The sequence below is a fragment of the Acanthopagrus latus genome, chromosome 10 (assembly GCF_904848185.1).
Source record: "Acanthopagrus latus isolate v.2019 chromosome 10, fAcaLat1.1, whole genome shotgun sequence".
Classification (NCBI taxonomy): domain Eukaryota; kingdom Metazoa; phylum Chordata; class Actinopteri; order Spariformes; family Sparidae; genus Acanthopagrus; species Acanthopagrus latus.
Window position 1 is genome coordinate 3,409,941 of NC_051048.1, and position 12,656 is coordinate 3,422,596.

Below are 12,656 nucleotides of genomic sequence, written 5' to 3' on the forward strand. Positions count from 1 at the left end.
TGTATTCCTACAGGATCATCTGATGAGTTTACTTTACTTTGTGCCCAAACAATGAACAATAAATCACTTGTCGTCTGAAAAAAACAAAAACAAGGACTCCTGTGTGGACCCTCGTTTGAACTCCATGAGTGTCTGGCACCACAAACATGAGGGCAGGTGTGCAAATGAATTATAATCCAGGAAATTCCAGGTATATACGTCTGCCTGGAGGTGGCTGTCTTCCAGCTCTGAAATGTCATTCAGGTGGCAGCAGATGCCTTTTCCGTCTCAGTGAAGGTGAGACAAGAAGTATGATTATCACATTCTTGGCTGCCTGAGAAAGAAAAGATATAACAAAGTCACGTCACCGTTTAATAGTTATGCAACAGAAGCTTGAGGCTAAACGCAAAACATGTACATTTCATTTAGAAATAACTAAATAAAAGAACTTATATTATTAAACTGGATACAAATCTGTCAGGGGTTATCTTTGTGTTCCTGTGTGTCATCAACTTAAAACACTGGAATGATTCAGTTTATATGATGCATGTCAACATACACAAAGGAAATATAAGACATAGATTAAAAAAGTGAAATAAATGAGGTTAACAACATTGTCTAATTGAATTAAATGGTATATTTCTAAAGCACACAATGAAAACAACAAATTATATGAGTTTTTAAGCTAATTGGCAAGTGTTCATTGAGTTTTATATACTTCACCATCACCACAGTCCCATTTAATTCTATTCTATTAAGTCTATTTATATTTTAATTTGAGCATATTTAAATCTGTTGGATCTGGATTTGTATTCGGATCTGCTTCAAATTTTACTCAGTCACAAGTATCAGACACCTAAATACGGCAGATTATTTGTAAAAAATTAATGCATATTCCCTGAAAAATGAACAAATGTCAGAAAAAAACAAACTATTTTTGAATCTGTCTTTATATCTGAAACCACATCAAGTTAATGGGGTCTTTTCTGGGCTGAGATCAATCCTCCATCCAGTATTCGTGGAAATCCCTTAAGTGGTTTTTGTGTAATCCTATTTACAAACCAACTAACACAGAGACAAGTGTGAAAACTTCACTTCCTTGTCAAAGGTGATTAAACTCTCCAAATAACCTCATATTGAAGGCATTTAAATGTAAAATGTTCCGTAGTCAGTCTTATCTTGAAGCCAAAATGCACATAAATAGACAAAGGAAGCTGTAAATTAGTCTAACCCTTGTTCCCCTCGCTTGAAAAGAAGGTACACACCCCGGGAAGGACGCTTCGTACGTGTATTGGAACGCGGCCCGAGCTGTCAAACAGTCCATCGGATCAGACACCGTCTTTAGCCCCGCCCATTCCAACGCGGGCTCGTTGATTGGCGGAGCGCGCTGTCCATCACAGCCGTGACTCAGATCCCCGTCATGTGACTGATGTTTTTGTTGTTTCACTTCCGCCTTCTGTGTTCTCGCCGTGTCATGTGGATGTCAGGACCCCGAACCGCCGAGCTCCGGGGCTGAAATCTCCTCAGCGACTCCTCCAGAAGCCTCTAACGGGACTCCGAGCGCTCTCACCCGGGGCACAGACTCTTCCAAGAGGGCGTTTTCGAGCGGCCGGAGCCCGGCGAGAGCGATGGCGGACGGGGAACGGTCGCCGCTGCTGTCCGACCAGCACGACGGGACCAACGGCTTCTCTCCCGGGGGCAGCTCTCACGGATATCCGTCAAAACCACAGAGTATGTCGGCTGCTTTGTTTCGACACCTACAGACACATTTACATGTCAAAATAAAGAAGTTTAGCTCGTGTTCCGGCTGAAGAGTGTCGTAAACAAATGTTAGCTAAGTGTTTGTTTAGCTAGCTATCAGTGCGGCTAACGTTAGCTGTAAATAATGAAGTTTGCAACCTCCTCAGGCGAAAATCCACCTTACACACACATTGTGCTTCGTTTTTATGTTTTTATGGTGTCACACACTCATGACAGTCATGTAAAGTATATAACATACAGTTAGTAATGTGAAATGTAAGTTTTGCAAATGAAATCAGCTGGTTTCAAAAGGAAATGAGTGAGCAAAACTGACTTGTGGTCAGTTTGGTTGGAGGTGTTGCCTGGTGGACAAAAGGTCAAAGCTCAGCCAGGGTGTCTAGTTAACAACAGTAATAGACATTTACATTCAATAATTATTTCAGTTGGTCAACAAAATATTGATTTACAAGAATTAATCTGGAAGTTTCTACTTTCTCAGATGTGAGGATTCCCTGAAGGCCGAACATGCCAAACATATGGAGGGTAGTTTCACTATTTCCTGATGATTTTTTGACTAAAAGATTGTTTAATTAATTTGCTCTTAATCAATTTTACGTACTTAAATACTCTGTCATTGTATTTAGACTTGTTGGAGACTTAACTCTGTATGTTGTTGAATCTTAATCTCTTCGTTATCTCGTCCTTCGTGTATCAACTCTGAACTAAAACCCTGTCTTTCACACTTCCTCTCCTTCCTGTATTACACTTGATCGAGTCTGGCCTTTGGGTGTGTTGCTCCCTTGATAAAGTCAAGTTTACTGATTGGATTGTTGTACAGTGTTTGGCTCGCTGTGAGTAGATGGTTAATGTTTGAAGAGGGAAGCTAATCCGGCGCTGTATCAGCTGTGATGAGTCTTGTCGGGTCAGAGAAGGAGGTCATTTAGAGTTTTAGGACATAGAGGAACAGCTAGTTTGAGATATGAATACTTATACATCTTGTGTGTTTTATTTTAGTGTCATCTAGGCTTCAAAATACATAAAAAAAATACAGTATTTAGGAAAAGTCATGCAGTGAAAGGCTTGTGGTTTCAAAATAATTAAAGGTGCACACATTATTAAGACTCAAACAGTCCGTCAGGATGCCTTGTTGTTTCTTGTTTCTCTAGTTCATACTTTTGTTATTGAAAAATGGTTGTTTTAATTATGTGTGGAATTGACAGAAAACTGTAACCAAACTGTTTCCTCCCGTCTCTCCAGGTTTGGCGCCGTTCCCCAGTTCGTTGGTCCAAAATGAGCCTCCGCCTCCGTACTCGCCGCAGGGCAGCCCGGACAGCAGCAGCGCTCCGGTCATCAGCTGCCGGGTCTGTCAGAGCGCCATATCTGTGGAGGGCAAGATGCACCAACACGTGGTGAAGTGCAGCATCTGCAACGAAGCTACGGTGAGTCACACAGAGAGCAACGCGGTTAAATGTCAGGATTACAGACTATTTTGGAGATCGATTCATCTCCATTCTTTAATTTAAGCCTCTTAAATGTGAATATTTTCTGTTTTCTTTCCTCCTGTGTGACAGTCAACGTAACATCTTTAGATTGAGGACAAAACAACAAAGTTTGACCAACATTTTTCAGCATTTTCTGACACTTTTTCGACCAAACAACCTAATCGATGAACGGAGAAAATATTCAACAGATTAATAGACAGTAAAAACAATCATTAGTTGCAGCCCTTGTTTTTATTTTCTGCCTCGTGTTTGATGTTAGAAAGCATAATTGTGGACGTTAATTCCCGTCACAGATTTGTTAGCTTTTCACCATGTTAGAAATGTTCTCACAGATCGTAAAGTGTCCAAAAGCTGAGAAGAAGTTGAGTCAGACGCCGCCAAACATCTGCTGAGTGTCGTGTTTAACACCCAGACGTCGACAGCGGCTTGTGCTTCCTGTTTCAGGAAGTCTTCCTGAGGAGATGTGCAGAATTTCTGCTGATGAAATCGAAATTGAACAACTGAGATGTATTTTAGAAACCCTGGAAACTGAAAGTGTTTACAGTTCTCTTATTCTCCACTTCTCTTTGCCTTCGTTCCCTCTGCAGCCGATAAAGAACGCCCCCGTTGGAAAGAAGTACGTCCGCTGTCCATGTAACTGTCTGCTGATCTGCAAAGTCACGTCGCAGAGGATCGCCTGTCCGAGGCCTTACTGGTGAGACAGTGCGGGATTATTATTCACTCATCTCAGCTTTGGCTCGTCATCACACCATCTGTGCCGAGGGAGCCCGTTCATCCACCGGCCATTCACATAAAACAGTCACGGATGAGATTGTTCTGAAGTCATTCTACTTGTTCGGCTGCCAAAATGAACTATTTTAGTAGGTTTTTTTTTTATCTTTAGCTGCACCAGAAGAGAAAGATTTATCAGAGTACATCTCACGGAGTAACAACAAGTCCTCCACTTCAGTTCAAACTGGACATGTTTGCAACACTTCGATGCTGGTTTGAAACTAAGGAGTCACCTGGACTGTGTCTCTGTCTGTTGTAAAAGTCTTTAAAATTTGAATAGAGTTTGGTGCAGTCAGTGTCTCAGGAAAAACACACATTTGTCAGAGATTAATGGCAGAAACGAGAGATGATGAGAAGCTCAACTCTGAAAGGAAATATACATATTTATGATTTTGATCTGTACTGTTTTTTTTAATCTCCTCTTGGTGGCAGCAGAAACAAGCTGTAAAAATGACAGTAGAACATTCGAACCTTATAACTTCCTCTACAGCAAACTTGTTGGTTATTTTCACATCCAGCAGGGAAAGGGAAGTTCTTCGTAACGTGTTTTTTCTTCCGCCAGCAAACGCATCATCAACCTGGGACCCGTTCACATCGGCAGAGACAGTCCTGAACCGCAGCATCAACCCGTCGGCATCCGGATCATCTGTGGACACTGCGCCAATACATTCCTGGTAGGACACACACACACACACGGATGACAATGATTTTACTATTCATATGTTATTCTTTGTTAGTTGTTGCTTATCCTTCCTCTCTCTCTCTTTCCTCCAGTGGACGGAGTTTTCTGACCGGACCTTGGCCCGATGTCCACACTGCCGAAAAGTGTAAGTACTGAAATAATTCTTCTCTATTCCCCGAAACAGTCTTGTTTTTACTCATTATATATTCTCTGTTTTCTTATTTCCAGCTCTTCTATTGGTCGCCGGTACCCCAGGAGGAGGAGCCTGCTGTGCTTCCTGCTGTTCATCATCTTCGCCGCCTCCACGGCAGGACTTATGGTGAGTGTCTGTGTGTGTGAACATTTGTAGTTAATTAGAAGAATTCTTTTTTTCTGTATACTGTCAGATGTTAATAAGACGTTGAATGAGACGCCTACAAGATTATTATAATTCACTGTGTATTGTTATTGACCTCCCGTCCGTCTCTGACTTCAGGTCGGTACGTGGACGCCGGCTCAGAACTCTAAAGGGATCTACGTTTCGTGGGCGTTGCTGATCCTCCTCGCTCTGTTCGCCATGGTGAGGACGATCTACTGGAGGTGTCTGAAAATCAGCGACCCCATATCCAACGTCACGTAGACAGAGAGAGGGAAGGCGAGAGAAAGGGAAGGTAGGAAGGTGAGAGGGCTAGTGTATAAAGAGAGGGAGGATTCAGGTCGACATGGTGAGAAGCAGAGGCGGCTGAAAATCGATGCGATACCATAAATAAAAAATCCACATTCATGCCAAATCAGATTCACCATAAATATGAGCTGTCAGTCGTCAAAAAGTGCAAAATGGAGATTCTTGATTTTCTTCTACTCACCAACACAAATTAAAGATGGTTTCTTGCACGTGTGGAATTGGAGTTTGAGACGAAGATGAACACGCTGGATGAAAGAGAGCAGAAAGAAAGTGTACTTTAGATATTTAAATATTTGTTTTTCACCCCGTAGCTTGCTTCCATGTTGTTTCAAAGCCTGATGGTGCTATATTTTTTAGCTTGGAGCTACCAGCAGTTGTTTTGTTCACAACAGTATTATTTAAAAAAACAGGTACATTTTTTGGCCTAAATGAAGACATAACTCTTATCAGTGTCGGCTCTATTATTATGGATCATTTGAGGAATAAATCCAGTGGAGGAGGCGTGTTTAGTTGGCATTTAAGTTATATAATCATACCAAATAAGAGAAATACATTACTTAAATCTAATCAAACCAGAGGGAACAAACAAGATGTGCTTATTTTTGAAATTTTTGAATATTATAACCCATTTCTGCCCTAAAACCTACGCACTGGACCTTTTTAAAGGAACATTTTGACATTTTGGGAAATTTGCATTTTCACTTTCTCGCTGAGAGTTAGGTGAGAAGATTGATACCACACTCATACATGTGCAGTTTAAATGCAGCTGCAGCTAGCAGCCAGTTAGCTTAGCATAAAAACATAGCATTGAAACTTCATCAACCTGTCATATTTTGTTTTTATTTTATTTTGTACACGACAAACAAACTAATTGTACTTTCACTGGGAGTTATGTGTGGCATTATTTCTTGTTTGGACAGAGGCAGGCTAGCTCTTTCCCCCTGTTTCCAGTCTGTATGCTAAGCTAACTAGCTACTGTCAGTAGTAGGGATGGGAAAATCTATGATGCAGTAAAAACATTTCTCACATTCGACTTCGCGAATTTCCCGAAATGTCAAACTTTTCTTTGAACAGTTACTTCAAATTTAAACTGATTTTTTCTTTTGGAATAAAACTCTTCGATTAGTTTCTGAACTTTGGGTTGAACAGCTTCTCTGACATCACCACATTAACTTCAACCACAAACTACTGAAAACATCCTGATAACTACATCAAGGGAACATATCATTTAACTACATATCTTCTCTTTTGGGGCATTGTTCGTTAAATGGAACATTTCTTACACGTTTGCTGACACAGATTATTTGTCCGAAGTGCTTAATTTAACTGCTGTAAATGTTAAAATCACGCAGGAAGGCTTTCCTCCAATCAGAGGAGAGTTTACGTGTGATCAAATGTACAGGCTCGTTGTAAAAACAATACAAAGATAACAAACACAACACGGTGAGAGAAATGTATAAATCAACAGACGGGCATTAGTTCAGAGTGAGTGGCATCTTCTCTAGTATCATGTCAGATCATCTCACAGGGATTCAGGGGCATTCATTGACTTTACATACAGTGTGTTTTATTTCATCTGATAATAATTCATATTAAAGAAGCGCAACGCTGTGCTGATGAACCGATTGATGACATTTCAAAGATTTGATCCTATAAACTTGACTGGAAACATCTTTACATTCTGCTAAATGTCTTTCTTTGTTTGTTTTTTTTAAACTAAAACCCAAACTGATACAAACCACTTGAAGCACACAGAGAACGATTTATTTATTCACTGTCTCTCTTTTTATTCATCATCCATCTTATCTGAATCAAACTGAGCTGACACACTTGTTCAGCCTGTTCCAGTGACTCGTTCTCTGTTAAGGTGTAAATATATTCAGTGGATGTTGAATATTTTGGACTGTACAGAATTATCAGAGCTGTCGCTTCCCTCTTGTGGCTGATTAATGTAAAGTACCCGCTGACTGTGAAACATGTTGCACTACATTGTACTGATGTACTACTACTGTATGTTTTTGTCAATATTATTCAGGTGGATGGATTGTTTTTTGTTTTTTTTTGTATAATGTGAAACAAAGTAATACTTTTAACAAGGTCCTCTGTCTCAAATGTCTCTTATTTGCATTTATAGTTCAGGGATTTGGTTATTTTTCTCAAATAATAATTAATATTTAAGTCTGCCAAACACAATTTATGAAGGAAACTGCTGAGATCATCAATACTGAGAGTAATTGTTCCTACTTCTGAGTTCACAGTGAACCTTTTCAATAAATGTTGGTCCCAAATGCTCAAACACTCACCAAAATTTGGCATTACAGTATTTGAGTTTAGCAATCAGGTGATTTTACAGACACCTGCACCATTTTGGACACCATGTAAAATATTTAAACGCTTGAAAATGAACACATAATCACATTTAAAGGAGACAGTAAGCTGGTTAAAACCAAATTCAACTATTAAAACTGTAAATAAATGAGAAGTGATTAACTTCAAAAACCGAAAATTGCAAGTTAGTTTTATTTCTCTCCATCATCCTGACGATTTTATATAAAAAAAGAAAATATATACATGTTGTACTTACCACTGAGCACCACTAGAGGTCAGCAGGCGGTAAGAGGACGACAACACAACAAGCACACACAACATGATCAGCTTTATTCTGCAGAAAACTTGAGAATCAACAAACCTTGTCACTGTAAGATGGTGCGTCATTACTCACATACTGATTATGAATAAAAAAATACATTTGTTGTGCAGACATTCATGGTCTGAATTAGTAAGAATCCAAAAGCCTTTTGTTCTTGTCCTTTAAGATATTTACATCTGGAGTAAAAACCACAGGGCTGATGTCCTGATATTCTTAGCTGTAGCCCATGTAGCATGCTAAGGGTCGCTGCTCGGCACGGTCATCAACATGTCGACGAGTCGGTTTGTAAAGTCAGAACCAGCCGCTGTGATATTCTAGATCCATTTATCCGTATAAAGAAAAGAGGGTCGGACACAGTCTCTTTTTTTTGAGTGCAACAGGTAAGTTAACAGGTGAAATGTATCATCACAACCACTGACCAACACACCAGACTTACAACACTTTTCTCAAATGGGTCCAACTTCATTCCCAACAAGATGCCCAGTGTTTTTAAAAAGTAGCAAAAAGTCATAGTTGATTTAAAGCAAAGATATCGTAGTTAAAGTTAAAGTCACACATGAATGTTACTTGAATAAAAGTGTCTGATATTAAAGGGGCACTACGTGGTTTTGGAGATTCAAACTCAATCAATGTGAATATTAAAATAATGAGGTAATGATACTTCAGTATAGTTTTCCATCAGTGAGTAAACAAGCTGTTCTCAGAGACAAATAAGGTCCCGAGAACATTGTTTGAAGCTAGAAGGGTGGCGGGGTCCGCCACTTGTAAACAGAGTAAATAAGTATCAAGTTGAGTTTGTGTGTTTGATGTTTGTTCAGTCATGAAAACAAAGCGAGATTAGTTTAGGCAGGGGGAAAAAATCAGCCAATGACGAGTGAAACTGGTAAAATCTCAAGAGCTACATAATGCACCTTTAAATGTAGTCAGGTATTGAAAGTATAAATAAAAGTATGTTATACACGTATTTACCTGCATGTAACCAACGATCAGATCAGATGTTGAGCATGTTTGTTGCTGATAAAATCAATTAATTTAAAAAAAAAAAAAGGCACCACTTTGGCTCAGATGCAATCTGCAGAGCATATTTTACTTAATCTTTTATTATTTTAACCATTTATTTTATTGCAGTTGGTCTGTATAAGTCTCTAAACCTGTTATTTCAATCCCTTGTAAAGCACTTTGAATCCCATTTTGATTTGTTTGAAAGGCGCTTTTATGAATGACAGTGGCAGGAAATAGCCGTCCTCCAGTGAAGACTTCAGTGTTTCCTCTCCTCTCTCTCTGAATCTCCCTCCCCTCTCCAGCTGCTGGCTCAGAGGGACGTTGAGTCTCTGCCGATGCCTCTCTCAGTCTCTCGCGGCTCAAATCCCGCTGAGCCACCAAACGGCTTAAGCTCCTCGGAAATCTGAACCGCACGAGGTTCCGGAACCCCGTAGCTTCTCTGGGACGCATGAAATTCCGGAATACAGAGGGGGGAATGTCAGAGGACGTATGTGTTTCGGGGGAGCCGGGAAGATTTACTCTGATAGTTGATTTAGTTTTAATTCATTCGTTTGGTTTTTTTTACTTACTTTTATGGTTGGTGGTGACTTGATCTCAAGAACCCTGTGAAAGCAGATCCACCGCCTTAGATGTCCAGAACTGCAAGATGTGTCGACCTCAGGAATTCTTTCTCGCGGAATTACTTCTGGATCATACTCGTTGATCAAACGTGGAAAATAATTGCAGGAATATAACAAGAGACAAGTCTTCTTTTAACACTTTACTTCCTACATCTGGATATATTTTTTGAATTTGAGATGTTTCCTGCCCTAAAAGTCCGACTGATTTGAAGCTAGACGTGTAGCCCTACCTGTATCTGTGTGTGTTTGTGTGCATGTATTCGTAATGTTGGAGGAAATGAAGCCCGGTGGGTCTCCTCAGCAGGACCCGGCGGACCCGGGTCGCCCTAAAACACAGAGGATGAACGGCGCCACCCGCAACTCAGCTGTGGGTAAACCCAACCACGTCCCGAACACCAGCAACGCCATCAACCCTGCACACCGGTGAGGACGACGATCTGTGTTTCTGCATGTGTGAAGAAGAGTAACACAGTTTGTTGTTGCATCAGCTGTTGAAAGATGTAATCGTATTTTTAGAAATGAGGAAAGAGTAAATGTTAGTGCAGGCTTAGAACCGTCTAATGATGTTTTGAGTCCAAACCAACGGGGCCACATTCTTGGATGGGCCATGTTGTGCATATGGAGCAATTAGCAAGTGTGGAATAGCCCCGTGGTCTTAACCTTCGCTAACCCTGCTGAGCCTATAGCTAAAACAAGAAGACAACTGTGTGTGTGAATGTCTCATCCGACTAAATCCGAGGCTTTGAAGGGTTTTCGTCAGCTATGCATGTCATACATACTGTCCGAGAACAGTGAAGCTGCGTATACGTGTTTTAACTTCAGCTTCGGTCCATTTTTGATCATCTTTTGTTTTCATTCGTGCCAGTTTAGCTTGAGATTCATCAGCTCATCCGTTCAAAAATCACTTCATTCATTCGTTCTTTCTATCAAATGACAATTGTTGGAAAACCACACCAAAGCCACGCGCAGAGATAAAAACCCTGCGTCAATAATGCACAATATGTAACGATAACGAAACATCAAGCGCAGGTTTGAGCTGTTTTACACTTTTACTACATTTATTTGATGATTCAGTTGCTTTTTTATAGTGTCACCAAGCAGATGATTGTAGTGTATAAGACTTTATTGAACCTTTAGGGCTAAACTCACAAGCTCCATGTTTACCAGCTGTTTCATTAAAGTGATACACGCATTAATACATCAATACTTACAATCCATGTTATTCGCAAATTGGCCTTGACTTGAACGTAACACAAGGACACAGTGTCGATTTAATACCGGTGCCTCTATATGACCTACATAAGCTAACAAACGAGAAGGTCAACTTTTTTATATAGCTAGCTATTCTTAATGACCGCTGCCAAGTTGGCTTCTGACCCACCCAGGCTGGAAGTCATGAAATTAAAATTATAAGGCAGAGCGCTGAGGATGAATTAACTCATAGTTTCACCATCATCGTATCACAGTTATTACTCTGACTTGCTCGCACCGCTTTGTGTCCACAGGGGCCGCCAGAATAAAGGAAGTTAAACCTCTTTACAGCTGCTTTAAAAGGTTTAAAACGTTGCTTGCTAGCATTAATGCACTGAAGTGTGCTACCAAGTCTCTGGATGATGATGATGGAACACGTGACACAGCGTTATAATATTGGCTGACAAACCAACAGTCAGAATGGTGGTACTGCAACAGTTAAATTTATTGACAACAGCCTCCACAATTGTCTCGTAAGACAACCTGATGAAGGTCTAAGTACCGAGACATTGTCAGCAGGTCCTCCTCTTACACACCTGTCGACCTTAAGGTGCGCAAAGCTCTTGAATCTACAATATCAGACTTTAATGTGACGCTGTGCAGGGATTTAGCTTCACAACGATGGCTGTGTGCTGGCATTTTCATGACTCTGCTGACCTTTACGAGCGGCGGTTGTTCCCTTTGGTAGCACAAAGTCTTGAATGGTGGACTAGAACCATTACTTCCAAAAAAAGCTTTTAATAGTTTTCCGCGGACAGCCGATACACCGGGGTGGCATTTATTATCGCGTGTTCGTGTGTGTTCGTGTGTGTTCGTGTGTTACCATCCCATGCCTTGAGGCCATTACGAGCCTTGGCCGGGGTTTGATGGGTTGACAGTATAAAGCGAAGTAAACACTGTGTGAGTGTGTGTGTGAAGTAAAAAGTGAAGGGAAAAAGGGGAAAGTGATGGTGACGAAATAGAGACGGTAAAAGTGGAAGAAAGGAAGAAAAACAGCAACGTCGTGTGTGAAGGAAAGAGAGAGAGAGAGAGAGAGGTGGTTTGATGCAAGGTGTGAAATAGCTTCGGTCTGAAGCAAGGCTTTGCTCTGAGCTCTCTGTTGCTGTGGATTTAGACGTCTGGATTTAGGAGTGTTTATATATGTGTGTGTGTGTGTGTGTGTGTGTGTGTGTCAGGGAGTAAATCTGATTTATCTCCATGTCCTCTTGTCTCTATTTTCAGGTTTTATCGCAGCTCTGTCATCCGACGCTTGTATCACATTTTATATAAAGCCTGATTTACGGCCCCACATGCAAACAAACAGAGTTTTGGGGCGTTTCTGTTCCTCGTTGCTGCTTCGTTGCGATTTACAGGCATGAAAGAAACGCCTGTAGTCTATATTTGGACTTTTAATACAGATCTCTTGCCATTACCTTTGACACACACATTGGTGGCACACAAGGTTAAAATAATGTTATTGTGAGACTGTCTCAGCAGGTTGAGGTTAAGGTTGAGGTTTCATGCTAGCTCGTTGTTAGCAAACCCTTCAGGACCATCATTAGAAAATCACAAGTCTTCAGAAGCAATTTGGAAGTCGAGTGGATATTTGTACATCTTCTTATATATAAAAATGAGACTAGGTTACACAGTAAATCCACAGTTTATTAAACTGTTAACAAACCATAATATGCTTTTGAAACCATTGATCAAGCATTTATAAGTAACCAAATAACTTATTTTTGTGTATAAATGCAAAATAATACCTGAGGTCCTTGAACAGAGTATTGCCATTTTTTGTTACTTTATACTTCACTAC

The 12,656-nt window shown here is 40.4% G+C and overlaps 1 protein-coding gene across 1 annotated transcript; it reads left to right on the forward strand.

The window, feature by feature from the left end:
- The first annotated feature begins 1,431 nt into the window (after nt 1-1,431).
- On the forward strand, nt 1,432-7,438 carry LOC119027023 (type I phosphatidylinositol 4,5-bisphosphate 4-phosphatase-A-like). The gene is made up of 7 exons (XM_037111820.1): nt 1,432-1,710; nt 2,977-3,158; nt 3,809-3,915; nt 4,555-4,666; nt 4,767-4,819; nt 4,903-4,993; nt 5,150-7,438. Exons 1-7 carry the CDS (start codon nt 1,608-1,610, stop codon nt 5,291-5,293), a joined length of 792 nt encoding a protein of 263 aa, XP_036967715.1. The 5' UTR covers nt 1,432-1,607; the 3' UTR covers nt 5,294-7,438.
- Nucleotides 7,439-12,656: the final 5,218 nt, after the last annotated feature.